The 27,358-nt window shown below is 42.3% G+C and overlaps 1 protein-coding gene and 1 long non-coding RNA gene across 7 annotated transcripts; both read left to right on the top strand.

Moving 5' to 3' along the window:
• Positions 1-199: 199 nt before the first annotated feature.
• On the top strand, positions 200-11,604 carry LOC120237761. Its single transcript, XR_005530037.1, has 3 exons — positions 200-7,605; positions 10,847-10,993; positions 11,279-11,604. It is a non-coding gene; the product is annotated as an uncharacterized LOC120237761 (long non-coding RNA).
• Positions 11,605-12,376: 772 nt separating this feature from the next.
• VEZF1 (vascular endothelial zinc finger 1) lies at positions 12,377-27,270 on the top strand. 6 transcript variants are annotated; one of them, XM_039241150.1, is made up of 7 exons: positions 14,517-14,615; positions 15,180-15,400; positions 17,289-17,983; positions 18,761-18,824; positions 19,897-20,098; positions 21,363-21,509; positions 24,485-27,270. In XM_039241150.1, the coding sequence occupies exons 2-7, from the start codon at positions 15,395-15,397 to the stop codon at positions 24,910-24,912; spliced, it is 1,542 nt and encodes a 513-aa protein (XP_039097081.1). In that variant the 5' UTR covers positions 14,517-14,615; positions 15,180-15,394; the 3' UTR covers positions 24,913-27,270. The 6 variants fall into 6 exon arrangements, with proteins under 6 accessions (XP_039097079.1, XP_039097077.1, XP_039097078.1 ...); XM_039241148.1 differs by lacking the exons at positions 14,517-14,615; positions 15,180-15,400 and adding an exon at positions 12,377-12,565 and having other exon boundaries at positions 19,915-20,098; XM_039241146.1 differs by lacking the exons at positions 14,517-14,615; positions 15,180-15,400 and adding an exon at positions 12,377-12,565.
• The last annotated feature ends 88 nt before the right edge of the window (positions 27,271-27,358 follow it).

Below are 27,358 nucleotides of genomic sequence, written 5' to 3'. Positions count from 1 at the left end.
TCTAGGAGAGAGAGAGAGAGACAGCGTGAGCAGGGGAGGGTCAGAGAGAGAGGGAGTCACAGACTGAAACAGGCTCCAGGCTCTGAGCTGGCAGTCAGCACTGAGCCCGACGCGGGGCTCGAACCCACGAACCGCGAGATCATGACCTGAGCGAAAGTCGGACGCTTAACCGACTAAGCCACCCAGGCGCCCCCCTGGGTGTCTGTCTTAAGCACAAAGGAGTTAACAAGTTAAATGTCTTTAACTCCTGTGGCCCTGTAACTTAAAACTGTTCTCTGTGGACTATTGATAGAACGATCTGTGTGAAGATAGTGGGAATTGAGAGCTTCTCTAGAATGTTATACTCCTCTTCACCAAATATGAACAAAACCACTTGTAGGGATGCCAGATATCTTTTTTTTTTTTTTTAACATTCCACTCCTGTTTGAGTAAATGCTCGGGGAAACTTTGTAGCCACTAGAGGGAGCAATTACACAAAATCAACCAGGAAATTTCTCCGTACTGTAAAATATCCCTAAAGCAAGTTGGAAAGCAAGTACCTTAATCTTCTCTGTTAGCTTCAAAGTTAAGTGGAATTTTTTTGAGTAAGTTTTCTCACTATAATTTTACCTTTGCCTTCTCATCTGTTGAGTAAGGATCCATTTAAGTCTTGGAAGAGCTTTATTAGTACTGAACCTCTAGAAAAATAGGTCTAGGTTTGGGGGCTTAGGAAAAACTGCTGTAGATGTGAATCTGTTTGTTTTCCTGCCTCCCTTGTATACCTACAGGTATAGATCACTAAGGCCAGAAATCTAAGAACTGGGTGCAGGAGTCGATGTGCTGCACAAAGCAATCTAGGCATAAAATTGGTCCCATACTAGGAAAAACAAATATGCATTCAGGGACCTTTGTTGCTTGTTTATGTGGTGTGAAACAGGTTTCTGGAGTCTTATTTCTCAGTGTTATGAAAGACTTAATGAGTATTAGTGTGTCTTAAAATTCTGCTTATTCATCAGGTTAACTGTTGACATTTTTTCTGTTCTCTAGGCCTTGCTTAAGTAGCTACAGAGAGTTACCTTGTGACCATAAAGTCTGTACCTATAGTTCTCTTGTCCAGTTTACTTAATGCCATTTTATATTAAGAAAGCTTAAATTTTAGCATGTCATTCCCATCATTCCTCTCCCTATAACCTTAATATTGCAAAGAATGTAAACCTCTTGTTTAAATTCACTATAAAAATACTGTTAAGTTTTGGGCCCAGTCGATGATACAGTTTACTCAAAATGGACGTGGGAGCACTCACCTTAAAACATTGATAGTAGAAACTTGTATGCTTTGAAGAATTTCTAAAAGAGCAAATAAAAGTATTTTTTCAAGAGAGAAGAATCAAATTTACAGATTCCCTGCCTGCTTAACTAACATTTTATGTGGCAAGTGTAGCCACAGACGGTGGTTGCTGACAGCAGGCTTGGTACAGGTTGGACTGAGAGGACTATAGGTTGATTATGCTTGTCTTTAATCCTAACAGTGTTAGGTATGTGGTCTCTTTAGTTGAATTTGTGAAGAGGCATTCTAAAACCAAAATTGTACAGTTGGAAGTCCAGAATTCTTTGTAAAAGAAAAAGGCTGAACTTGGAGATTGTAAACTGCCAGAGGCATGGTAGAATTGTGTCCTGAGGTGCTGTAGGGGAGCCTTAATACATAAAGTTTGGGATAAGTTTTCAAGTTGTGGCAGGGATTAAGGTTTAAAACTTAGGAATGGACTGCTGCATCAGTCAAAAGGCAACCAACAGCCTTTAAATAGGACTTGGAAGTCCTAGGCTGAATCTCTTCTGCCCTTAAAGTGGCCTGCTTGGAAATTTGAATTAACAACATCTACTGTATGGTCAGTGAATTTCAAGTGTGGTTAGAAATTCATTAGTGTCCTCACCCCACGCCCCAGCTGTCCACCAACCACCGATGGTAGAGTGGTTTTGTTTGTTTTTTTGTTTGTTTGTTTTTTTTGTTTTTTTTTTTTAATGAAAAAATTTATCCTGTCACTCCCTACTAGAGTTTTTTGAAACCTCATTGCTTGGAGGTTACTCTTAGAAATAAGGCACCTGAGGCCCTTGGTAACCTAGCCCCCGCCTTACCTTTATAGCCTCATCTTAAGCTCTCCCCCTGATTCGCTCCATATCCCAGGACTTGGCATTCCCCAGCATTTCTTGGCATTTGGTCCTAAGTGTTCTTTCCTCCTGCGATGCTTTCCATCTCTTCTGTTAGAGAGATGTAACTTAACATTGGCTAGTATCTCAAAAATCACCTCCTGGAAACTTAGTGCCTGTCATACAGACAGAATCATTCCTTTGTGGACACAGACTTGTGTAGGTGTGTACCTCGAGTATAGCTAGGTCACCTGGCTTGCTTGCAGTATCCAGCCAGCTACACCAACTTTCTTGTTTGCATTTTATTTTCCTGACGAACCAAGATGGTGTCTGGCACGATAGTCCCTAAATAAACTTACTTGAATAAATACTTTTGGTCCTTCCCTTCCCCTATTTCCACAGAGTATTTCTACTGTATCTTAAAACTTTTGCCATTCTGCCTTGATTATCAGTGAGTTGTTTATGTCTGTCTTTTCTAACAGGTCATAACCTTTCTTCCTCCCCCTTCCAGGTACATAGCACAAAATAGCTATGCACTGAATAGACACTCAAGATAATCATTCAGTTGCTTTGGAAGAGAAACCTAGAAATTTGAATTATTTCCCATTCTGAATATCTTGAATAAGTAACCCGTAAAATATTAGGTCTACATTTTTTCTGTGTCTAAGTTCGGAATAAATCTTTGTTATTTATTGTGTAGTAGTAGAAGCTAAATATTTGTATGTAACATTAAAATATCATTTTCCATTCTGTGACCTCCTGGAGTGTTTCTAATTATTTTTGGAGACTTTTTTTTTTTTTTTTTAAAGAAATGTGAGTTATAAAATAAACCAAGAGTGACATCCACGTCTTAAGACGTGAAATGTTGGCTAGCAGCCCAGCAAGCACACTACAGCAAAGACCACTGAAAATGATTCCTTTGTACTCTAGAGTTAGGTAGTACATTTGCATATGACTTTCTATATAACCACTTCTTAGCCACAGTACCATTACATCTACAACTTGAACTACAGGTTATTTGCCGGATAATAGTTCAAAATGCTGTTTAGTTTGCATGCCATCTGCATTTGTTATACCAGCATCCTTATCTGTACTACACCCAAATTCGTCACCAAAGTGTTGTAGCTGATCTCATGTCAACTCCCCTAATACGAATCAACGGTAGGAGGTCTGCCTTTCCAGTTTGTCACTGTTCCGCAATCACAACTTCCCTTGGCTCTGGTTGATCGGGTAAATGCTGACCGTGCTTGTTTGTACTTTCGTTATTTGTAGACCTTTCTCCCTCCCCACTTAAGTTACCCTGAAGCTCCAAGTCCTGATCATCCTCAGTGAAACTTCATTCCTGAGACTATAAACTTCATACCATAGCTCTCTTCTCTGTGATGCATTTAATCTCACCATTTTATTACTGTTGAAAGTTTTGTGTTTTTTTAGTACTCACTGAGGTTTCTGTAGAAGTATTTGTATCTCCCATTCAGCCAAATACAGTGCTGAAAGAACTTTTATTCCTGAAAAGCAACAAACTATAGAAGCCTATTTCGCAAGCTTGGGTATCTGGGTGGATTATTTGAGAAACCTATGCTGTTCTTAACATTGCATCAAATAATTCCTCCTCAGATGTGAAACTAGGAAATTCAAATTTAAATTCTAGCCTAATCCAAGTAGGGAAATGTTAATGTTGCCCCAAATATCAATCTGATAAAGACCAGAAGAACGGTTTTTTAAATTCTGGTTTTGTTGTTGTTTTTTTTTGCAATCCCTGCACCCTTTGAAAATCCCGATCAAGCATTGATGCTGTTGTCTCCCTAAGGGTAGAATGGTCTTGGTGCTTCCTCCTGTGTCTCCTTTTTATATCATTCTTAATCCTGATTCTTAACAGAAGAAGCTCTAAATTACTTCCAGACTTCGTGGTCATACCGAAGTGAGAATTCCTGCAGATTTCTCTTTGGGGTTGGATTATTTTGGTGGTTACTTATTTATCCAAAAAGGCATTCATATGTGAAGATTTATGTAGAATTTAGGAAGTGGGTGGTATATTTCCTTGGTTTGGGAGAGTCTTAACATGACTCCAGGACCCTAACCCTGGTAGCTGAATTGTCTCAAAGCCAAGAGACTCAACAAACCTTCCCTTCCACACACACCATACCAACACTCCCTGCCGTTTGCCTCTAATTCTTCCACCCCTTCATGATCAGCTAAAGACTTCAGCATTCTTGGACTAATTGCACTGTAATTTCTGCTTTGCTTTTTTTGTTTATATATTGTCACATGTATGCGCTTGCATGTTGCTTTCAATCTGTTGTATAGTTTTGTATACATGTATATCCCCTGGTTACACAGTAAACTAAGAGCAAGCACTGTGTTTTTGACAATTCCAAGATGCTCGGTATACTAATACCTTAATGTTTATGAATGAATATGTTCATGAAATCCTAGGCAGGTACCCTGCATGGCTTAGATAAATAGTGTGGTCCTCTAATCAGATTTGGCTTATTTCCAAAGTAGGGACTTCAAGGGTTCATGCCCTCGCTACCTTTTTTTCTTTTTAAAGGAAAAATGCAAAGGCATAAGACAAATACCTTATTCTTAGTGAAAGTAGTAGCTAACTGTTCCATGAAGTACTTTGATTTATTATAATCCTTGAGTGGCATTAGCTTCATTTTGCAGTTGATGAAATAGGCTCAAAGATAGTTAAAAGTGACAGGCCCAGAACTTGAATCTTGTCTTGTGACAAATTCGTTCATTTTACTACCACATTACTTGTTTTTTGTTTGGTTGGTTTTTTCTTTTAAGCCAGCCTGCCTTTTCCAGTGGGGTGGTTTCTAGGGACTCGAGTGAAAATGACCTGTAATATCACCTGCTACCACCAGGGTGTCCCATCGTGCTGTCTTTGATCCATGTTTTAGTCCTAGTGGCTGTGGCCCAAAGCTCAGCAGCAGGAAAGTGGGGTGCTTAACTCCCTGTCTTTCTAGTATGCAGTGCAAAGCCAGCATCAGATGCCCTTGCCCTCTTTTAACCCCTTCAGGGCACAGCCAGGGCTTGGCTAGACACTACTAATGAGGAGGCAGCCCACAAAGGACAGACATTAGGATAGAAAAGACCCTGTGAACAGGTTAATGTCCACAAATCTGCATTTGTTCTGGTAGCTGAATATACACTTAACACAAATGGATATTCGTAAAAGAGATCCACCACAGAAAGATTGAATTGCTTTACTACTCAAGGTAGATGAGTTTTAAAAGCCAGTGTGTAGTGACTTGAGAAAAAGTCTGCATTACACTTAGCCCTGAGCATACAACCTCTTAGGCATCTGTATTTGATATTCAACAATCTTTTATTACAATCTTCAGTGTTAAAACTATAACATGTGAGAACTAATGAGATGAAGTCTCTAGTAGTAAAGAGGTCAAACACCCGCTTTAAATTTATTTTTTCCTTCCAGTGCTCTTTAAGCACTTTGTACGAATGTCTGATTCTTTTCAAGTTTTAGTTCTCCCCTGGAGGAGCTCCTTAAAAGTATCCCCAGTGACTAGTACAGTTCCAGACATTTAATAGGTGCTCAGTTAATACTTGTATATTGAAATAGCAAAGCCTTCATAATAGATTATGGTTATACATGAGCCATTTCTCTAAGGAGAGAGTCTACGTTAGGGATAGTGAGGACTTTGATTTGTCTTCCAGCTGATTAGAACCTTTTATGAACTAGGAAAGTAATTCTTGGGAGGTCCTGGACTGCCTTTCAAATCTGAATGAAATATGTCATTTCTGGGTAGAAATTAATTAGCGTGGCCTGAATTTTATTTTACCCATGCAATATCTTTTCACCAGGGCTCTTAAGCCACCAGGATAGGCTTACTAAATTAGAGTGAACATTACTGATGGGAGATATTGATTGGTAGTTCCCTTTAACCTTTTTGCTACTTGTCTTCCCTGTGTGTTCCCATCCCCAAATTCCTGTGGTTTTAAGGTAATCAATGGAATAAATCCTAAACCTTCTTGTAGTAGTCCTTTTCAGTTTTCTCATGTCTTTTGGTGAGAGGGCTAGTCACAGATTACAGTACCAATTTGAACCCTTCCATCTGCTTTGCCTAAGTGATCAGAATAACTGAGCTAAATTAACATGTCAAACATGGGGGGGGGCTTCCTCAGGCTTCATGAGTTTTGTTGAGTGTACTACATAGGGGACTCAATGAATATTTAGGAATAAAAGTTACCAGTTCCAGTGTCCCTGAGATGCATCACTAAAGGATTTTTTCATCCCCTAATTATAAATCTGTAAATGCATTAGTAGATTGGTCTGAAGATGCACTTCCGTATATGAAGAGTAAGTATATTGCCTTTCCTATCTAAAGTGCAAACTACTAAAAGGCAGAAATCATGTGTAACCTAACCCCCAGAATGCCGGTTTCTGGGATTACCTTATACCTACCTGATGCCCCGGAAGCTTTTTTTCACAGGTTTGGATATGGCTTTCTGAGTAGTCCCTGCTGAATGAACGATGAGAGAAAGTGAAAGGACAGGTGGGTCAGGCAGAGGAAGCTGGAAAAACAAGAGGAAATAGCTAGGAGCTGGGGGGCGGTGAAGGGGACGGTACTTATGTAAGGTCAGTAAAAGAAAAAGCAGAGGACAGGGTCAGTCCTTGGGGGTAGAGGGCTGATTTACTTCTGTCAGGTAGTTGAGTAGAGCTTTGTACACTTTGTTGAAAAGACTATAAAGTTACTTCAGGAGACAAATCTAGATTCTCTGACCCATCTTCCCTATTTACCATAGTAAATTGTTCATCAAGTCAAAACCACTGTCCTCTAGGAATTCTGGTCCCCTTCAATTCTAGCAAAGAGCTTGCTGCCTCTGCTCAGGCAATCAAGGATAACAATGTTTGGAGTAGTATTTGTGATAGCTGTAAGCCTGATGTTTTATTCACAGCTTAAGGAGCAAATGCAGAGTACAGCTGTTGTCCCTAACAGCTTGCCTGGTTCCTGCATCTGCTTTTATGCCTAGACCCAATGACTGAGCTTTAGGTAGTGTCTAGTTCAGAGACTGCTCAGGGTCAAGAAACACCTTTAAAGGAGCGAATTCCCTCCCCTGGAGCCTTAGCCAGATCTTAATGCTATCCGGGCCTTGCGTTGCCATCTTTTGGCATTGCTTTCTAGAATGGAGCAGCCTTCCTAAAGCTTAGGCTAGCTAGTGTTGTGATGCCACATCAGTGTCTTAGGTCACCACTGCTCGCTTCCCTCACACAGGCAACATAATGCATTAGTTCCCCGGGAATGGGGGAATCCTCAGCAGAACATCAGATTGACCCGATGAGGCTTTTTCTTAATTCTAGGTCCATGAAAGGGAGAGGAAGGACTACGGATGCAGAAAGAGGGAACCATAAAATCCACATGTATTAATATGCTAACTCTGGAGATTTCTGAGAAACAAAACCCTTCTTGAATTCTGGACTACCCCTAAATCTGGTGTGAAGAAATTATTAACGAGGTGTGTCTATCAGGGTTTGGGTAAAGAATATTCATTTGATGTATTTTGGTTTTGCTCTGCCCCTACTCTTCACAACATGTGGACAGGCATTAATAAGTAGTATTTTTTTTTTCTTTTTCTTTCCTTTTTTTTTTGCAAATGAATGGTGTTTTTCTGGTAATGCAGATGGATAGCACAGTGCTGTTCAGGGTCATTACATCCCTCTTTTAACCAGTGGAATGTGTTTGGGGTGGAGGTTAAAGCCACTGTACTAGAATAACCATTCATGTAAGGATTTATGTTTCTGACTATTAGCGTGATGTTGTAACTGAGCTAAGCTTTTAGTGTGGGTTAGTACCACCAAGTTTGTGTGACTTGTTGGTTATCAACGTTTTTTCAAGCTTAGCCATTACCCTGTGCTTGGGGCATCTGAGGGCAGGGAGGAACAGGTGGCCAAAGGAGAAATGTTTGGTGCCTGAGAGTATGTTTTCCAGTTGTATTGAATTTCTTACTTGGTGTATTTTTGACCTGTCTTACTTTCTTTCCTTCTTGTGTCCTATGCTATTTTGTTGGCTACTTGTTAGATGTTCTATGTCAGTCATTTAAGAGTTGTGAAATGGAAGTTAGCTTTTCTACTTAAATGCTTTGTGGATGGAACTGATAGGTTTTGCATTGATTTCTGGTAGCTTCTTTCTAGAAGAGTTAAAGTGATAAATGTGTTTCCATGGCTTCGGACTTGTTTTTGGCATGTTGGGGATGTGACCCTTCTTAGAAACAATAGTGTTTTAGAACCCTCAACTACTAGTCAAACTAAATGTCTATCAGGAAAATGAGATTTGTTTCCTGTACCTTTGTTCTCTGTGACTGTCCAGCTGTCAAGGAACTTAAATAGGTATTCAGAGGGAGAAGTTCTCCATTGTTTCCCCTTCCTCACCTTACCAGTTAAAGCAGAAATAACTAGTGATGACACTTTAGGTGGTGGAATTGAAACACAAACCCAACTTCTGACCACATGGGCCACAGGCAATTGGCTTAGGCCCTTAGTGTGGTTATGAAGTTGGGGTGGACTGGAGGGGGGTGGGGAGATTACTTCTGCTTTCCTCCGAGAAGCTTGGCTGGGTGGTGGTGGTGTCTTGTTTTGATTTGGAGAATTGGGGGTGTTCCCTTTAAAATGTGCCTCCTTTCCTCCTTGATTGCACTGAGGCTGGTAATGAAGGGGGGTAAACACTTCTCTGGCCAATTTTTTTGTTTTTTTTTGGTATTTGCAAATATTCCATTCTTGGCTTGTGTTAGATTTGTTCATTGTCCATTCTAGCTTTTTTTGCATGAAGAATTAATCCATTAACTTGACAGATTCATTGAAGCCTCTTTTAACTTCTTTGGAGTAGATCTTCCCTATTGAAAGTTTTTGATTTGATCTGTTTTCAGTTTGTTAAGCAGTCTTACTTGGGGACAGGTAATTGACAACAGCAGAGATGTTTCCTATTCCTAGGATGCTAAATCTAATTATAACCCTAAATGTACTCACAGGATTTTAAAATTCTCTCTGAAATAGGAAGGAAATATCCTGTTGCTCTCTAAAGTTTGCTAAAAGTTGTCTTTAGAAAAGCTGATCTTAAAAAAAAAAAGATTTCTTTTAAAGTTTTTATTAAGTAATCTCTATACCCAACGTGGGCCTCACACCCATGGCCCCCACATCAAGAGTTGCGAGCTCCTTCAAGTGAACCAGCCAAGCGCCCCTTGAAAAGTTGATCTTAATAGGCATCTTCCTTTGTCATGTGTCATTAGCCTTTTGTCAGCTTACCTTAGGGCTCTTCCAGAGAAGAATGAGGTGTGGTGAAAACCCTGTTACTTGGAAAGAAAGTGAGAGGAATAATCAACTAACTCAGAACTGTTAGGTAGAGTTCACAGCCCCAAAGTTAATCTAGAACCACTAAATAGCACCAATAAAAATATTTACTTAGGACTTGTTCTATTACAGGAAATGTTCTAGGCATTTTACATACATTTCTCATTTAATTCACAAATCACCACTGTGAGATATGTATTTATTTTGTCCTCATTTTCCAGATGAGGAAATAAGACCCTGGAAGGTTAAGTGACTGACTGACAGGTTATACACACTGGGGCAGAGGAGGTGGGAAAGAGGAAACTGATTAAGGTGAGGAGGAGGGGATCTCAAGTTTTATTTGGGTGGATGTAGGCACACTTTTTTTTTTTTTTGCTTAGACACCAAACATTTCAGTTAATCTGTCTGAAGGTAGCACTATTGATTCACCCACTGAAAGTTGTTTACAATAATCAGGATAAATTTACTGTCTTTAGACATCTCTAGTCTTTTCACTTTCTCCAGTATTGTCTGTGGAAGCTGTTTGAGGAGGGGCTCATTTGTTTGTGGTTAAGAATATTGTCTGTCCTAAGGGCAGAAATGCCCCTTCTAGGGATGGAGTCTTTAATCTTACTGGTTTCATCATATTCCTCAAAACATTTGGAGCTGATGGGTTTTGAGTAATTGTTCCAAACCAGAGGGAAAATATCCTAACGTTTAAATTTTCATCTGAATTTAAGAGGCTATTAAATTTTCTTTTTAAGGGAGGGTTTGGGGAACAATCAGCAATTTGGGTTTCTCTCCTGGATAGAGCCATTTTCCCCAAGAAAAGTGATACTTCTGAATCCCAGCTCTTCGGTAACGAGAACTGGACTGTTTTCACTTGACCTCTATTTCCTGTACGTGAGAAAACTCCTCTCCAGAGGTACTATGAGAAAGATTGCTGGACAAGGGTTTCTAGATCTTGGAATAAGTTCAAGAGTCTGGCAATATCGTCGTCAGAATTATGGTCTTCATAAGCACTAGTTTTCATGATCCTGAAGTTTCATTTCTAACACCCTTTGAAACACTGCAAAGTACGAAAGGCTAAACTGGGGAGGAGGAAAACTTAGTAGAAAATTACATAGCCCTTGAGGTGACTCTGTGGTCAAGAAGCAGAGATGTGGAGTCACTGAATGAAAATGAAAGAACAGGCAGTGTCTAAGGTTAGAATTGAGATTTTAGTTTACCTAGTTAATTCCTTAGATTTACATCTTGCTTCCCTCCTTATCTTGCATGTGCATATAAACTTGGGCTTCCTGAGCCATTTTATTTATCTCCCCAAATAAGACTAATGGGGGACATTTTTATAGAGACATAAGTAAGCCACTGCAGCAGCTTAGCTGAGGAATGTATGAGAAACTATTCATCCTTTTCTGTCCCCTCATGTCTTAGGCTGATCTGTCCCCTGATGTGCTACCTGCTTCTGATACTGATCCACACTGCAGAACTTCTCATTCATCCCCAAGGCCTCCAAGCAATGTCCAATAGGGAATCGACTCTAAAAGGAACCAGGCCAACGTGTGCAGCCCTTTCCTTCTGGTGACTGAGGGGAGGAAAGAGCGGGAGGGGGGGTATACATGTGTAGTGGGTGGAAGGGAAACACAGACTGTCAAATGACTATACCTCTTCAGTTTCTTTTACGAATAGAATTCTGCAACCATACTATTACTATTGTGTAAATCTAGGGGAAGTTCAAGATGGTGACCTTGATTAGAATGTGTCTGGAGAGGAATAAATGGAGTGCATGAGATAAGAGACCGTTGGTTGTGAAAGATGTTGAAGTCTTGAAATAATGTGACCATCTGAGGAATTTTTTTTTTTAAGCCAGGGTTTATAAAAATATCACCGATACAGCCTGCCCTCACATTTCTCGCCACAGGAGACTTCTTGGACTGGAGACATTTGTTTAATAATAGCTTGTCTCTGATATTCCCAGTAGCTACCTCTCTGCGAGGAGAGGATAGCAAACGTTCAGGACATCATCATACAAAGTTCCAGTAGCAGTGACGCCTACACGGAAGACTTGGAACTGCAAACAGGCTGGGGTCACCTCAGTGACATCTGACGCCGTCCAACCACAAGTTCGGTTTTTGTTTTGTGGGGTGAGAAAGCAGACTGTACTAAAGGACAAAAATGATTTCTTATCTATACTTCTCACTTGTTTTTATTCTTTTGGCGGGAGAGGGGGATGTTCGGGTAAAATGTCATATCCTATCTGGAGTTAAGGGGAGGATGGGAAAGCTCAGCCCTTCGCCCAAGAATCAGCCAGTAATGACATCTCTGCGCGTGGGAAGTGTTTCCCTCAGCTGGGAGGATCTGAGGCTGCACCCCAGTGGGATTCCTTTTTAGAGCTGGAGGGCCACTCCGAGGCAGATGCACAGCGTAGCAGTAGTGCGGAGGCTTTAGCTGGCTGGGGATGAACTGCCAGAGGGGAGAGACACTCGAAGCCCTGGGGGCTTCCCCCAATCTGGAGGCTCGGGCTGTGCCGCGTCTACGGGACTGAAGAGCCGGCTGACCGCCGTGGCCTGTGCCTTCCGCTGAGGGTCTGACAGGGCGGCGACGCTGCCGGGCACCGCGCTGGCGCCCCGAGAGGCGGCTCCGCAGTGCCCAGCGAGCCCGCGCCAGACCCTGGCGTCCTCCATCTTCTCTCCTGCGCTCCCCCTGCTCCAGCTGCCTGAGCCGCGGACCGCAGCACCACACACCCCCGCGGGGGGGGACGCCGCGCCCCATCCCCGCCCCCGGCCCCACCCCAGCCCCCCCGCGGGGGCTCTGACCCCACCGCCGGCGGGCACTGGCTGAGCTCCGAGGCGGCGAGTCTGCGGCGGGGACGCCCAGAAGGGGTCCGGGCGGCTGGGGGCGGCGGCGGCCGGGTCGGGGCTCCCCCCCCGCCCGCGCTCGCCGCGGCGGTGGTGCGTCCCGGAGGTTACCGGAAGTGGCCGCGCTCGGCGCTGCCATGTTGAGGAGCCGCCGCTGCCGCTGCCGCCGCCGCCGCCGCCGCCGCTTTGTTGTCGCCTCCTCCGGCTGAGGAGGCTCCCCGAGCGGGGGGAGTGGGGAGGAGGGGGGTCGGCCGCCGCAGCCATGGAGGCCAACTGGACCGCGTTCCTGTTCCAGGTACTGGGGGCCCCCCCCGGGGGGGCACGGGGGGGACAGGGGGGCCGGGCCCCGGGCTGGCGGGCGGGCGGGCGCTCCTCCTCCCCTCCCTCCCGGCTCCGCTCTCCGGCCCGGCCTTAATCCCCCTTTGTTTTTCCGCCCGCCCGCCCCGGCGGAGCGGGGCTGCTGAGGTGAAAGGAGGCGGCCTCACGGGGTGCGGGGGAGAGAGCAGGCCTCGGGGTGAACCCCGGGCCCCCCCCCCAGCACACTCACGCACACGCACACACCCTTCCCTCCCGCCCTGAAGGGGAAGGGAGGAGGCCGGTCGCTGTCACCACCCGCGGCCCAGAGAAAGGAGGGCGCCGGGCCGCTGGATAGCGCGGGCCGCTTGGCCACCGCGCTCCTGGCCCGGGCCCGCACCGTGGGGTGAGGGGGGGTCCCCAGGTCCTACTCTGAGCGCCCCCCCCCCGCACTTCATCCATCTTTCGCTCGCTCTCCTTCCGTTTCACCTCCCTCTCCTCTTTTTGTGTATGTGTTGACTTTCTGACCCCCCCCATCCCAGCGAATAGCGGGTATCCCTGGGTTCCCCGCCACTCCCCCTTCCCGCCCCCCCCCGTGTTTACCCTCTTGAGGGGTGTTCTGAGTGAGTGTCCCCTCCCCAAACTTTTTCACTGCATTTACATTTTTTTCTCCCTCAAGCTTCTGCCGAAGCTTGGCAGCTGACACCCTCTCCCTCTGTCCAGCTCTCCCGCCGTCCCATTCAGCCCGGGGAATCCCCCAGCCGGGCCGGGGCGGGGGGGGGGGCGGCGGGGGGGGGCGGGGGCCGGGACTCCGGGAGGCCAGACCTGCGCCCGCAGCGCTTTCCCTCGCGTTCCACCTCGGACGTGCCCTCCTACCAAGTGGGGGAGACGGAAAGTGGAGAACGCAAACAAAGTCCGCTTACAAAGCCCCCAGATGAGTCATTGGTTGGGGTGTTGGTCTACACTTTCTGCAAGAAACTTAAAAGTGACTGTAGCCGATACGTTGGCACTCCTCTTGCCTGCCCGTTTTAGGTGGGGAACCCCTGTTGGGAAGACCTAGGCTGGAACTTATTTTTTCCCTGCTTCGTTTCTATTTGCAAACGAATCACTTAGTGGGCAGTAGTGATGAGCTCACGGGAAAACTTCGGAACCGGAGGAGGTTAAGGAAGCTTGTCACTTTAAAGGCGTTCTTCCCGCCTCTCTGGGTTATTTTCCTTCTTTGAACAACTTTGTGAAATCCCAAACGCCTTGCTTGGGCGCTGGAGACCTTTGAAACTAACCAGGAATGGATGCAGCATTCTCAAAAAATCCTCCCAGCCACTGGACCCATCCCGGTGGAGATAATATATAGAGGATTGGATAATTCAAACAATACCTGTTGTGTAGAGCTGGTACATTGTTTTCAGGCATATTTTCTTTCAGATGTGAGTAGGTTTGATTTTTAAGTGATTTTTGAAATATATTTGGGCTTCTTAAAATTGAAGATATGCAAAATTTCTCAAGCCTCTTTTCTCATTCTGATCTAATATTGTTTTATCATGTGTTAAGCTTTAAGCTTAAAAAATGCACTGGGAAAGATATGATATATAACTAGCTGGCATCCAGGTTGGTGTAAAGGTGGCAAATGCCCCCTCTAGAAAAAGCTTTCAAATGGTCATTTTAAAATTTGGTATTAATGGGCCACCTAAGTGGTTTTCATTTGAGGAATGCTTTAGATTTACCATATTAAATCCGCTGTGTGTAAACTTAATGGAGATTGAGAAAAAAGAGAGTTCTTTATGTAAAGGAAAGACTTAACTAATTTGGGGGAAGCTAAGTTGAACAGTCTTTTGGAATACTTTTATTATTCTTTTCCTGGATAAGACAAATGCCAAGCATTTACTGATCAACTTGTTAATTAGACTTTATATTATTTAATTTTTTTTCAGCAATTAAAATCTTTTTTTCCACCTGATGGAGAAGTGTGAAAGCTAATATTTGATCCTGGGCTTGGCAATGTGTGCAGTGAAAATTGTTGGAAAAATAATTTAGAGCCGAGGACAGTTGAATGGGTAAAGAGAATATTTCAGTCTTTTCTATGGAAAGGTATGAATAGACTTATTCAGTTTTAAGTTTTAAGTAATTTTCCCTGGGGAAACGGGAGAGGTAAACTCTCTCGTTCATTTCCTAGAGCATACAATGGAATTTATATTTTAAAACAACTTAATACCTGCTTGCTTTCCAGATAACCTGGTGGAAAGTGAAAGCCATAGCTGTTAAGATGTTTGATGGATGATTCTCCTAACAGGACATTCAAGCTATGACTCACTGATGCTAATTTGTTTCAGTACAAAATTTTTTGCCCTCTGGCACTAGAGATTTCATGGTGTTATATCCTACCACCCTGGGTGATGAAATAACATTTCTGTTTTGTTTTTTGCCAACCCCAGAAAAAGGAAAGCTTGGGCAAGGTTAAAAAAGCCTTAAAGTTGAAAGAGATGGGAGATAAAATGAAAGCTTTGGTTTGATGATACTAGTCAAATAAAAGTCTACCCAGTTTTTTTTTTTCTTTTTTTGTAATAATCACTTAACTGAAGGCAGGCCATGGTTGTTATTTTACTCTGTCTCTCCCTCAGAGAACAAGTTGGGGAAACCCAGTTCCCCTCTTAGAAGGCTTCATGTAGAAGTGTGGGGATCCTAGGAATCCTCAGAGAGTGATTCCCGTAGTGGTCGAGGCATTCTACAGCATTTCACCCAAGAAGCAGGGACCTGGTGTGACCCTCGTGTGAGAGTGAGCTTCAGCAGTGCTGTAAAAATACTTTATGTTGCCACAGACATCTGAATTGGTAAAATGGCAGTAAGTGCTTTTAGTACTCCATCGAACTAATGGTTGTTTAGAATTGAAAAATACCTCTAAACACTATAAGTCTGAACTTTGGCCAGAAGATTTGCATTCCCTATTATCTGATCTGTTAGCCTTTGAAATTGTATATCTTGAGCTATCTTCAGCTATTAACTGTTTGTATACTGTATGGAAACTTGGGTATATAGGTTGGAAAGGGGGGTAAGATTTGCATCCAAATTCTGTAAAGTTTCTACTAATGTCTCCTGGGCAGACAGTGATATTTACAAGAGCTCCATAAAGTAAATTAAAAGTGGACTGTAATTCAATATGATCCCTAAGTCCAGAAAGGTACTCATAAGTGAGCACACAATTTCTGTGAGTATTTCCAGGACTAAAAGGGAGATTCAACCAAAATTATTAAATTGGAAACTGGTAGCTCTGGTACCACACTTCCTGATGATTTGGGGGAGACTGGTTCCAGGCTTAGCTGCTGTGCTGCCATCAAGTGAATATTAGAGCTATATGTGAAAGACCCTCTTATCCGTCAGGGGAGAAGCTCTGTGTGCATGTGTGTGTCTGTCTCCTTGTTTTTTTCTTCTTAGTCAAGTTAACTATAGGACTTGTGATTATAGAGTGAGAAGGATGATAAGAAAATGGCTAGGGTATCTAAGATGATGGGGTGGGCCACTCCTAGGACGTTGTATACTTAAAATATTTGGAACTCTTACCTCTGAGTGTATGTATCCTTTTAGGATTACAAAACTCAAGCATAGGGGCTTGGGCTCACTGCCAAAAGTTTCAAAAATAATGGTGGTAAAAAGTACAACGTATCAGGAAGAACTATTTCAGGAATGTTTTCCATCATTTCCTAATTGTTTATCAGTATGGAGAATTTTAAAAGAATCAAAACCAAAAGAATAACTACTCACAAATACCAAGAACATGATCCACGATGAAATTTTGGTTTCAGTGCAACTAGAGAAAATTTCTAGACAGCGTCCAATTCTGGAGTGGAGAAGCACAGTGTCTAAAGTATAATGTCTAATACTTTAACGAAACATAACAAGTGCTGGAAGAAGATGAAAATGAAAGGAATTTTAATCATTTATAGTTTGTGTTCTCTTGCTAGTCCGTCTTAGAGAGTTTTGGATTTGAACAGCTAGAGTTGTAAAGAATGCAGATTTCTAGTGTAAGAGTAAATGAACTGAGAAACAACTGACAAGTGTTTGGTTGTGGCCTACCTTCACAGATGCCTTCCAGGCTGATTAATAGCAGGTCTCATTTCAGTCAAATCTTTTAGTAATAAAGTTAAATAAAAACATTACAAGGAAACCTACCAAATAGCGTTATGTATTCACAGAGCTAGATTCCTTTGATCACTTAGCCAACAGCCTCCTTCCTCCGGCACTAAGTTTGTTGATGGAAAGGGAGAGACAGAGCCTTTCTTTTCCTAGGTAAAATAGGCAAATAGAGGAGTATGTGTATACCTGTGTATGTGTGTGAGTGTGTAGTGTGTGTGTGTGACTGTGGTAAGGTACTTGTAGATACTTAAGTCTGGAGTGCAATTTTTTTTTTTTGACAAGTTATTTGAACTTGGTTTCAGCACTGACAGACTAATGCAAACTGATTTCATCAGCTGGTATGTCCCTTATGAACCAGGGTGGTGTGTAGTCAGCTGTTTGAAAGCAAGATCACTGTCAGCAACTTAGTCGTAAAAGTTTTGTGTCTGCACAGTGATTTTAATGCTTTGTATTGGAAGATCTAAGGGCCACTAGGTGGTTGCTGGACCACTGCTGCAGGGAGTAGCTCACGGGCTCGTGGATTGTTTCTGTGGGACATGTTGAATTTTGAAGGCCACGGTGAGAGGCTGAGTTTCTGAAGTGTAAATGTTTGGTTTTAGGCCCATGAAGCCTCCCATCACCAGCAGCAGGCAGCACCAAACAGCTTGCTGCCCCTCCTGAGCTCTGCTGTGGAGCCCCCTGATCAGAAACCGTTGCTTCCAATACCAATAACTCAGAAACCTCAAGCAGCACCAGAAACATTAAAGGATGCCATTGGGATTAAAAAAGAAAAACCCAAAACTTCGTTTGTGTGCACTTACTGCAGTAAAGCTTTCAGGGACAGCTATCACCTGAGGCGCCACGAGTCCTGCCACACAGGGATCAAGTTGGTGTCCCGGTCAAAGAAAACTCCCACTACGGTGGTCCCCCTCATCTCCACCATCGCTGGGGACAGCAGCAGAACTTCGTTGGTCTCGACCATTGCTGGCATCTTATCAACAGTCACTACATCTTCCTCGGGCACCAACCCCAGCAGCAGTGCCAGCACCACAGCTATGCCCGTGACCCAGTCTGTCAAGAAACCCAGTAAGCCTGTCAAGAAGAACCATGCCTGCGAGATGTGTGGGAAGGCCTTCCGGGATGTGTACCACCTCAACCGGCACAAGCTCTCCCACTCGGACGAAAAGCCCTTCGAGTGTCCCGTTTGCAATCAGCGCTTCAAGAGGAAGGACCGGATGACTTACCATGTGAGGTCTCATGAAGGAGGCATCACCAAACCCTATACTTGCAGTGTTTGTGGGAAAGGCTTCTCGAGGTACTGCATTTTGCTTTGCTTTTTATTTCATTGTGGTACCAGTGAACTTCAGTTTTGTCTCTTTGCGTTCTAGAAGGTTTATGTGAGAATAGCTGTGGGCAGGCCTGTGTTATTAGAGGAGATTGGTGATAGATCAAGTATTACACCTCCAGGTCTAATTCCAGTGTGGTGTGCTGTGGTTGGCAAGTGATGACATAGTGACTAGCTTAATATTTCAGCCGAGGAGTACCTCAGCAGACTCGGGCCTTCATTTGGCGCATCCGTAATTCTTATCACTGCAAAACCACCAGTTTGCAATTCAGTCGGGTGACTAGACATGAGGTTCACTGTGCAAATCAAAGAAACTTATTTCCTGGAAGTTGGGATGGCCTTGGATACTCCTAGTAAAACTTGTAGGAGGACGTTTTTCGATTTTTCTGTGGCCACTAACATTGGACTAATTTTCATTTGCAAGGCTTTTAAAGTTAATACAGTAGTAGCTGTCTCTGGCCAGTGTTAGGACTAAAACTTTGGGTGTTTTATGATTTAAAGAACCGAGACCTAACGTAATTTGATGTTGACTAGGAGAGAAAAATTAACAGGTAAAGGACTAAGACTTTTGTTTATGGTAAGAGAGGTAAGGAGGCCTGCACTGGGGGGGAGGGGGAGTTGGTAATTCAGCTAGCTTTCTTTAAAATGCCCCCCACCCAAAGCTGCCAAGCATGTAAACATCACAGTGAGTAGCATTTCTCAATGTGTGTTCCATTACATCTTCTGTTGAAACTCTCTCTTTCACAGGCCTGACCACTTAAGCTGTCACGTAAAACATGTCCATTCAACAGAAAGACCCTTCAAATGCCAAGTAAGAGTTAAAATGACTTATCCTTAGTGTAGCACTTAATGCACATTATCCAGAAGGTCTGAGCCAATCAAATCTCACCGTTCTTGAATAGTCTTAAAATCACTGACTTGAGTAAATGTGGTCCATTTGAATTCTGGTTTTATACAAGATAAATGACAGCTTCTATTTCTGTGAGGCAAGAGCATTTAAAAATGTAAATGTGTTGTTTTTGTTAAGCTACATTTCCCTGTTCTTAGGCAACAGTATTTATTGTTATAAGAAAAAAAATTGATAGTCTTGCAAAGGTCATTATGTATTTGAAATGAATAAGTGAATGAAATGCTTTAAATTATTTGTTGGGTTGATGATTGAGGTTGTTTTAACTGTAATAGAAGAAAATAGGAATTTTCCCAAATGTTATCACTTATTGGATGTTTGTCTGCCAAATGGGGCATTTTCTAGTTATTTAAAAATCTGTTGATTTTATTTGACATAAGTTGGGGTAATGAAAAGGTTAAGAATCTTGCTAAATCAAATGACTTTTTTAGACCTCAGTAATTTTAGTTTGTAGCTGGAAGTCTTTTTGTGCTCCTTTCAGTTAAATGTGTTAATGACTGACTTTATTAAGTAAATGATTTGAACTCTAAGAAAAATCCAGTTCGAGGAAGGAAGCTAGTGTCATTTGAATGATTGCGTGCTTATGTGCGAGGCCTTGGGCCAGGCTCTTAATCCCACCCATACTTTTGTGAGGTAGGTATTATTTATCCTCATTTTACAGATGAAGAAACAAATTCAGATAGGTTAACTAGTTTGCTCAGTGTTACCCTGTCGTGAATCAAGGAGCTGGATTTAAATCCAGGTTTAACGGACTCTACGGCTCACATCTTTTCAGTACTCTGTGTTGATACTTCTTCTTCCCTCAAAATGTAAGTAAGGGTCTGAAATTCACCAAGTGTTTTGCCATGATTGTGATTCTAGGTAACACATGCAGTTCAGATTCAACTCAGTCTGCTTGCGGAAATGGATAGGGTAATGCCTAGAATATAACGTACTTTAAAATGAGTAGAACAGGATAGTCTATATTTAAAAAAAGTTTTCCTCCCTCATGCAGACGTGCACTGCTGCCTTTGCCACCAAAGACAGACTGCGGACACACATGGTGCGCCACGAAGGCAAGGTGTCGTGTAACATCTGTGGGAAGCTTCTGAGTGCAGCGTACATCACCAGCCACTTAAAGACACACGGGCAGAGCCAAAGTATCAACTGTAATACATGTAAACAAGGCATCAGTAAAAGTAGGTGACACTTCAGATTATATTTCTGTCACATTTGAGATTGGTGAAATCTGAATGTTTTTATAATGTATTGAAGGTATTTTCACTGTGCCGTCAGTACTGTATTTGTGTTCATCTTACATGTTTTCTCCTTCCACCGAAGCGTGTAAACACACGCCAGCGGAGAGTAGGTACCAGGGTTAGCAACAGACCACACCTGCATGCGTACAAAGTGGAGCACTGACCAGCCCTCCACTCACTTTGCCTTTTCAGGCCTGTGCTCGCCTACTAATAACACCCAAGTTAGAAAAGCAGAATTTCCCCGTAGCTATTTTTCAATGTGTCCCTTCTTCTATGTAGTTTGACTAAAAAGCTCTAGTGTTTTAGAATCGTGGCAGCAGGAGCCGCACTAGGAAGTTGCATCTTAGGCTAGGCAATTTTGATTGTTTTCATTCAATGTTAGGAAGATTCCCAAGCATCAGGGTCTCTTAACTACTGATTGAATTAATAGCATGCCCTTGATAACCTTAAAGATGAAAGGAGTGTTACTAAGTTTGCTTTTCAGACCCAAATCCATAGAGATGGGATATCCTATCCACTTGAAGGTGTAAGTGCCTGTCTACCTTAAATTCACAATTGAAGATAGAATATTTCAGGGACTTGTGGATAAAACTTGATACTTGCATTTACCCAGGCTTTTCTTTGCCAGTGCCCTAACCATCAGAAGAAAGTATATTTCTGATTCCATGTCCTATTATATATGTTCTTTATGTGGCAGAAACATCAAGTTCTCAGAATAGGTGGGCAAAAGTGAATGGGAAAGAATGTTTAATATGTTTTAATCTCATCTGTTTCTCCTTCTTTATAAGTACATTGGATTTAGGACCTAGCATGTCATACTTTGTTAACTTTACAAAAATTTACTTTTAGCGTACATTGTTGTAGTCAAGTAACCAACTATATTAGATATTTTGGTGAGTGTAAATTCGTCCATTCTAGTTTTAGCAGTTTCCTTTCAAAAGACGTTTGCTTTTGAATATAGCAGAGAATTCTTTTTTTCTTTTATATTGGTTATGTCTCGCTTTCTAGATTTTTTTTCTTAATTTATCTGTTTTGACCAATATGGACAGAAGCAGCAAAAGAAGATGCTTTGTAGTAAAAACTATCAAGTGAAATGATAAAGGTCAGAGAAGCATGAGGAGTCATAGTTATCTCAGTTTCAGATTTTTAAAAAATGGCTGCACTTTTTCAAGGTAAATGTAGTGTTTCTGCTTTATCTTTGGAGCAGCGTGCATGAGTGAGGAGACCAGCAACCAGAAACAGCAGCAGCAGCAGCCGCCGCCGCCGCAGCAGCAGCATGTGACGAGCTGGCCAGGGAAGCAGGTGGAGACGCTGAGACTGTGGGAAGAAGCTGTCAAAGCAAGAAAGAAAGGTAAGACAAGGTGGTCAGGGCTCCGAGCGTGGCTAAACGAGTATTTTCCTTCCGTGGTTTATTTCCTTACAACGTTGCTGTTCTCTGCTCTGTAGTGTTCTTTCTGCATTGTGTTATTTATTACGTGTTTCTGACTTTGCGGTGCTGATATCTTTTCTCTTGGTCCCTGGGGCTGGCACTAGCTTAACATGTATGTACTAAGTTGTTGGGAACTTTACTGTAATTGTTACTAAAATTGAGGATGGTTTCCTTTCCTATATCTTCGAAAGAATCAGAGCATCAGTTTTCAACATAGCTTTTTAACTGCATTATTGTTAGCTTTGGCTTCTGGACTCTTGTGCAGCCATTTCAAACCAATCATTTTGTCTACGTACCATCAGCCACCATCAGCCACGGGAGAGATTCCCAAATCCCTTCTTTCCTTCCTGACCCCTACTGTGTCATCTTACTGTTTTATTTTAAATTCATAAGGAATCCTCTGCATGTAGGCTTCTTGTAATTCCTTTGCCATGTAGTTTTTTTCCTTCTTTCGCTTTCATGTAGTACGGCTGTTCCCTTGCATAGATCCCTTCTAAACACCCTGTACTTGGATAAAGATAAAAGGAATAGCCTCCTTTCTCACACATGTACTGGCATTGCAGCCAGATAGGCTTTCCTTCCTCAGCTGCCACTTGTTCCTCTCTTGCAGACGAAAATCTGTCACTGTTCTAATAAAATGCTTTATGGTTAGGAGAAGGGGTGGGGGGACGGGGGGAATGTATAGATGTTCTGACAACTGCCCAGTGGGTGAAAGAAAGCATTTTACGAACGATGTTTTCCTTAAAGAAGGAGTTGAGAGTAAAATTGTTGGAAGTCAGACCGAAAGGAAAATGTGCAGCATTGAGGAGGGTGGCGCATGTGAGGGCGAAAGCTCCCTCTTTGGTATAAATAAGAACATCTTAGCAGGGCTGCCATCACCTTGAAAGTGAGTTGGTTTTCTCTTTCTTTCTGCACTCTTCCATTCGGTGTTGTATTTCAGTTTGCTTGCACAATAAGACTCAATTGTTTAGCTCATCTTCTGACCTCCATGAAACAAAATGCTATTGTATTCCCATTTGTAGCATGAATATCTCTGGAAACCACCACTGATGTTAGAAACTTCTGTATTCATGTTAGTAAAATGTCACATTTGGAGGCAGAGGAGACTCCTGACCTAAAAACATAAACTTGAATCAACATGTCTCTTTTTTAAATAAGATAATGTAAGTTCCCAAACTTGAGTCACAATCAGATCACCATCTCGGGAACTTTTTTTTTTTTTAATTTATTTCTAGGAGAGAGAGAGAGAGACAGCATGAGCAGGGGAGGGTCAGAGAGAGAGGGAGACACAGACTCTGAAACAGCCTCCAGGCTCTGAGCTGGCAGTCAGCACAGAGCCCGACACGGGGCTCGAACCCACGAACTGCGAGATCATGACCTAAGCGAAAGTCGGACGCTTAACCGACTAAGCCACCCAGGTGCCCCGGGAACTTTTTAAAAATAACAGATTTCCAGGGCGTCTGGACTCTTGATTTCGCCTCAGGTCACAATATTGAGGTTAGTGGGACTGAGCCCCATGTTGGGCTCTGCGCTGACATTGCAGAGCCTGCTTGGGATTCTCTCTCTCCATCTCTCTGCCCCTCCCCTGCACACATGCTTGTGTGTGTCCACACTCTCTCTCAAATAAACAAAAAAAATAATACAGATATCCAAGGTTCATCTAAATCCCACTTTTGAATTTCCTGGGAGGACTTTTTTTCCCCCAGCTCCCTCAATAGATGATTTTGATCATCAGCCAGGTGTGGGAATTCCTTACAGGGAATATGGAGTTTGCCACAGTTCCATCCTATTGACCCCAGGTTCTGCATGAGGTGGTTTGACCCATATGTGTGGGAGTATACAGACCCCCATCTTTAGTCTCAAATATATTTCTCCATTTTGACAACCAACTTAACACACAGCTAGCCCACCCACCTGACTTCTTACTGCTGTTTTCTGACACACCAGCAGGTGGTGCTGAATTTTGTCAAGGGGTGGGGTGGGGGTGTCACCTCTGGAGGGAAGTTTTAAGAAGTGACCAAGCATTGTTGGATAACAAGGACCAGGGTCCCCCAGATCACTGCAGGGGCTCCTTGCTTAATTAGTCCTCCTTGGTATGGTTGGTGATATATATATGTGCAGTTAAATGACACTTGGCATAAATTTATGTCAGCAACAGAAACAGAAGAAATGGGAGTGGGAAGGAGAATATAAGCCCATTGAGAGAGATTTTGTCTTTTTTAACATAGTTAGAAAACCTAACCAGAAACAACAGGATTATTTAAATGATTTTTCTAAGACTGAAATAAACATGATATTAAAATCGCCTTTTTATCCGTCGTACTTACGGATTTTTAAAACCTTAACAGAATGTAGCTTCCCCTCTGAATCTTTTAGAGTTTGTAGCATTGAGGACACACACCTCTGTCCGCTAGTTACAGTGTGCCGTACCGGCAGATTTTTCTGATTACCGATTCTTGTGTCACCATCGGCCCAGCTCTGTGTAAAACAAGCTCTGTCTCCCCGCCTGCCGATGGTTGGCTCTGCCTGCGTGATTTGGTAGTGAGAATACTAAGCCCTGCTTGATATCTCTGCCCCCCAGAATGCCTTGCAGAAATTAGCTGATCTTCCCAGCATCACTGTGAGGTAGGTAAGTAAATCTAAACCCGAAACCGAAAGCACCAGGCTGAACAAGTTGCCCAGGTCCTTGTGGGAGGTACAGTATCAGAAAAGAGATTCATGCACCCCCCAGCCCTGTGCTCAGAAAGAGCCTCCCTTCCTGTTGACCACTTGGTAGAAAACTATGTTTTCATTCATAAAATGTGTATCCTTTTTAATTAAAAAAAAGTTGATTCAGAAACTGTGAATTTTGTTCATTGCTTTGGGAGTCTAAAGGCCATTTTGTCTTCTTATTTTAGAAGCTGCTAACCTGTGCCAAACCTCCACGGCTGCTACGACACCTGTGACTCTCACTACTCCATTCAATATAACGTCCTCTGTGTCGTCTGGGACGATGTCAAACCCAGTCACAGTGGCAGCTGCAATGAGCATGAGAAGTCCAGTAAATGTTTCAAGTGCAGTTAACATAACCAGCCCAATGAACATAGGGCACCCTGTGACTATAACCAGTCCATTATCCATGACCTCTCCCTTAACACTCACTACCCCAGTCAACCTTCCCACCCCTGTCACTGCTCCAGTGAACATAGCCCACCCTGTCACGATCACCTCTCCGATGAACCTGCCCACACCTATGACGTTAGCTGCCCCTCTCAATATAGCAATGAGGCCTGTGGAGAGCATGCCTTTCTTACCCCAGGCTTTGCCCACATCACCACCTTGGTAAACAGTATTATAAAATCAAAATATGGGTTAAAGTAAATATTTACCAGCAACTTACTTTTAGTTTATTAAAGCAAAAAGTAAACCATGAAATTGGGAGATTTTATTACATTAGTTAATAATAGTGTAGTAGCAATTTTCTCCAATTTGGCTGGGATTATTCAAAGTAGGGTGTGTATGTAACTTATCACTGGACCACTTTAGTTTAATCAGAAATTCCTTTTAGCTGACAGCATTGCTTAAACAGGATAGTAGTTGGCAAGATAAAATGCCAGAATTAAAACCAATCATAAAAACGCAAAACCCATTTCAAAATTAAACAGCATTACTGTTTCTAATCCCAAGAAATCATTTTATTCTAAACACTAGCAGAACTCTTCTCCCCATATAGGGTGGATGGGTGGATGGCTGATTTTAACCCGAAGTCCTAAATCCACAAATAGAGAGCTAGTGTAGAATTGTCTGTGTTTATTGTTTTTATGAGTAAATACATGCATTGTCATAATAAAATGCATTTCAGAGAATATGCATTTTACCTTTGGGAATATGTTAATTTCAGGCAGCATTCCCTATGGGAAAGGTGATACCAGCTCTGATATGCAAAGCATATGATAATTTATCATTCTAACTTCAACATATAATAGGGATTGTGACCTGATATTTGGAGATGTAAATATTGCTCGGCATATTAATCCTGATGGAATATAGCATTGTAGTTGACTTTTTAAAAAAAAATTAAAAAAAAAAAAAAAAGACAACAACCAAAATATACAAATTGTGTTTTGGTAAGAAAAGGCCTCAACTGACAGCGGAGAAGTCAAGTGTGTGGACAGGCAGACTCCTAACAAAAAGAGGCCAGTGGGACTCCTTTCAGGAGCCAAGGAGTACTTTGGGACAGTTAAAATATATTGCTTTAAATTGGAAGATGCTGGAGGCACTGGGATGTGATATGCCCCTCTCTCTCCCAATCAGAGCCTGTTGATGTTACAACAGGGAAAGATGTGTTAGTTGCTCACTAGAGTTTATGTCTTATATTAAATTGTATACAGTTTTTATTCTAACCACTAACTAGGTAGTATGCCCCTTCAGAACATCGCAGAGTGTATCTTTTTTTTTTTTAATTTCTCCTTCCGTTTCTTAATCAAGTATTGTGCAGATTTGTTCAACTTTGTAAATACAGACATCACTTTTTTTTTCTTTGAAAAAACACTTGTATCAACTTTGTGGTGTTTTCAGGGAGACAGCTATCTGTACTCCCTGTAGAAACCCAGCAGTGATTGTGCACGTTAAGACATGTGCTTTTTATTATTTCTTAGCAGGATGTTTTATCTCTGTACATAAAGTAGAAACCAAAAGCTAGGGAAACAGATACTCTACACCATCATGCCACACGTTTTTAAAGCGTTGTGTTAAAAAAAAAAAAAAAGTTACTAAAACCAAGACGCTGTGATTTTTTTTAAGTTGCAATATGTTTTTGGTTTTTTTTTTTCTTTTCCTTTTTTAATCTTGCAGTTAAGAGAAGTGGAATTTAGTTGTATTAATCTTGCAGAACGTTTGCAGGACTGACTATCAAACTGGATGACTTCCGTTTATACCCCACTGTGTCAGTTCAAGCATCAAACACCTTACATCTGAGGCAGGCTTCCTACATCAGGGACAGGTATCTGTGTGTCATTATACAAAATAGTTCGAGGGGGTTGAACTACATAGTAAAAAATAAAATAGTACTTAGTGTAAAATAATTTTATAAATGATCTTTTGTACTTTAGGACATTAAATTGTACAACTTTTGTATATATAAAAGCTTAGGAACTTTCTGTTTAGCAGGAAGGCAACACATTCCTACACTTTTAATGTATATGTTTGTTATAATGTCCATGTAAACATGCCCTATGTTTGTGCCTTTTAATTAGTTTGTCTCAATAAACAAAATGTAGAGAAAAATATGTAGCTATGACTTTGTTACAACTGTTCCTATCCACAGTACAAGTACAGATGGTTTGTTTTTAATCTGTAGAGCATTATGTGTGGACCTACTGGAAGGACTTGTGTAGGGAAGGCCCATACACGGGCCCTGCTGAGGCCTGGATTGGGCAGGTAGTGGCCACATTTGGAGGAAGCCCAATGTCCTGGCATGCAGCCCCAGGCCTGGGTTCTGGCTCTGCCTGCTGGGACCTGCCATCTCTTTGGCTGGGCTGACCATCACCGTCCACCATGATTCAGACAGCCCAGGCTTTCTCCACAGTGGCCCAAGGAGCAGTCCTCAGTGGGGGCAGGTGTGGACCCTACCCCCAGGCTAGAGTGTGGTCGTCAGAACCCTGAAAGTATTAGTTCTTAAAAAAAAAAAAAAAAAAAAAAAAAAGATACATACTAGAAATGATTGTTTTATCAATTCATTGTATAATAAACAGGAGTGAGACTTCATTGTATGACTTCAGTTAAAATGCTAT

This window comes from Hyaena hyaena, unplaced genomic scaffold (genome assembly GCF_003009895.1).
Source record: "Hyaena hyaena isolate Hyena2069 unplaced genomic scaffold, ASM300989v1 scaffold_189, whole genome shotgun sequence".
NCBI classification, from domain to species: domain Eukaryota; kingdom Metazoa; phylum Chordata; class Mammalia; order Carnivora; family Hyaenidae; genus Hyaena; species Hyaena hyaena.
The sequence above is the reverse complement of the archived record's forward strand: the minus strand, read 5'-3'. Positions and strand labels throughout refer to the sequence as shown.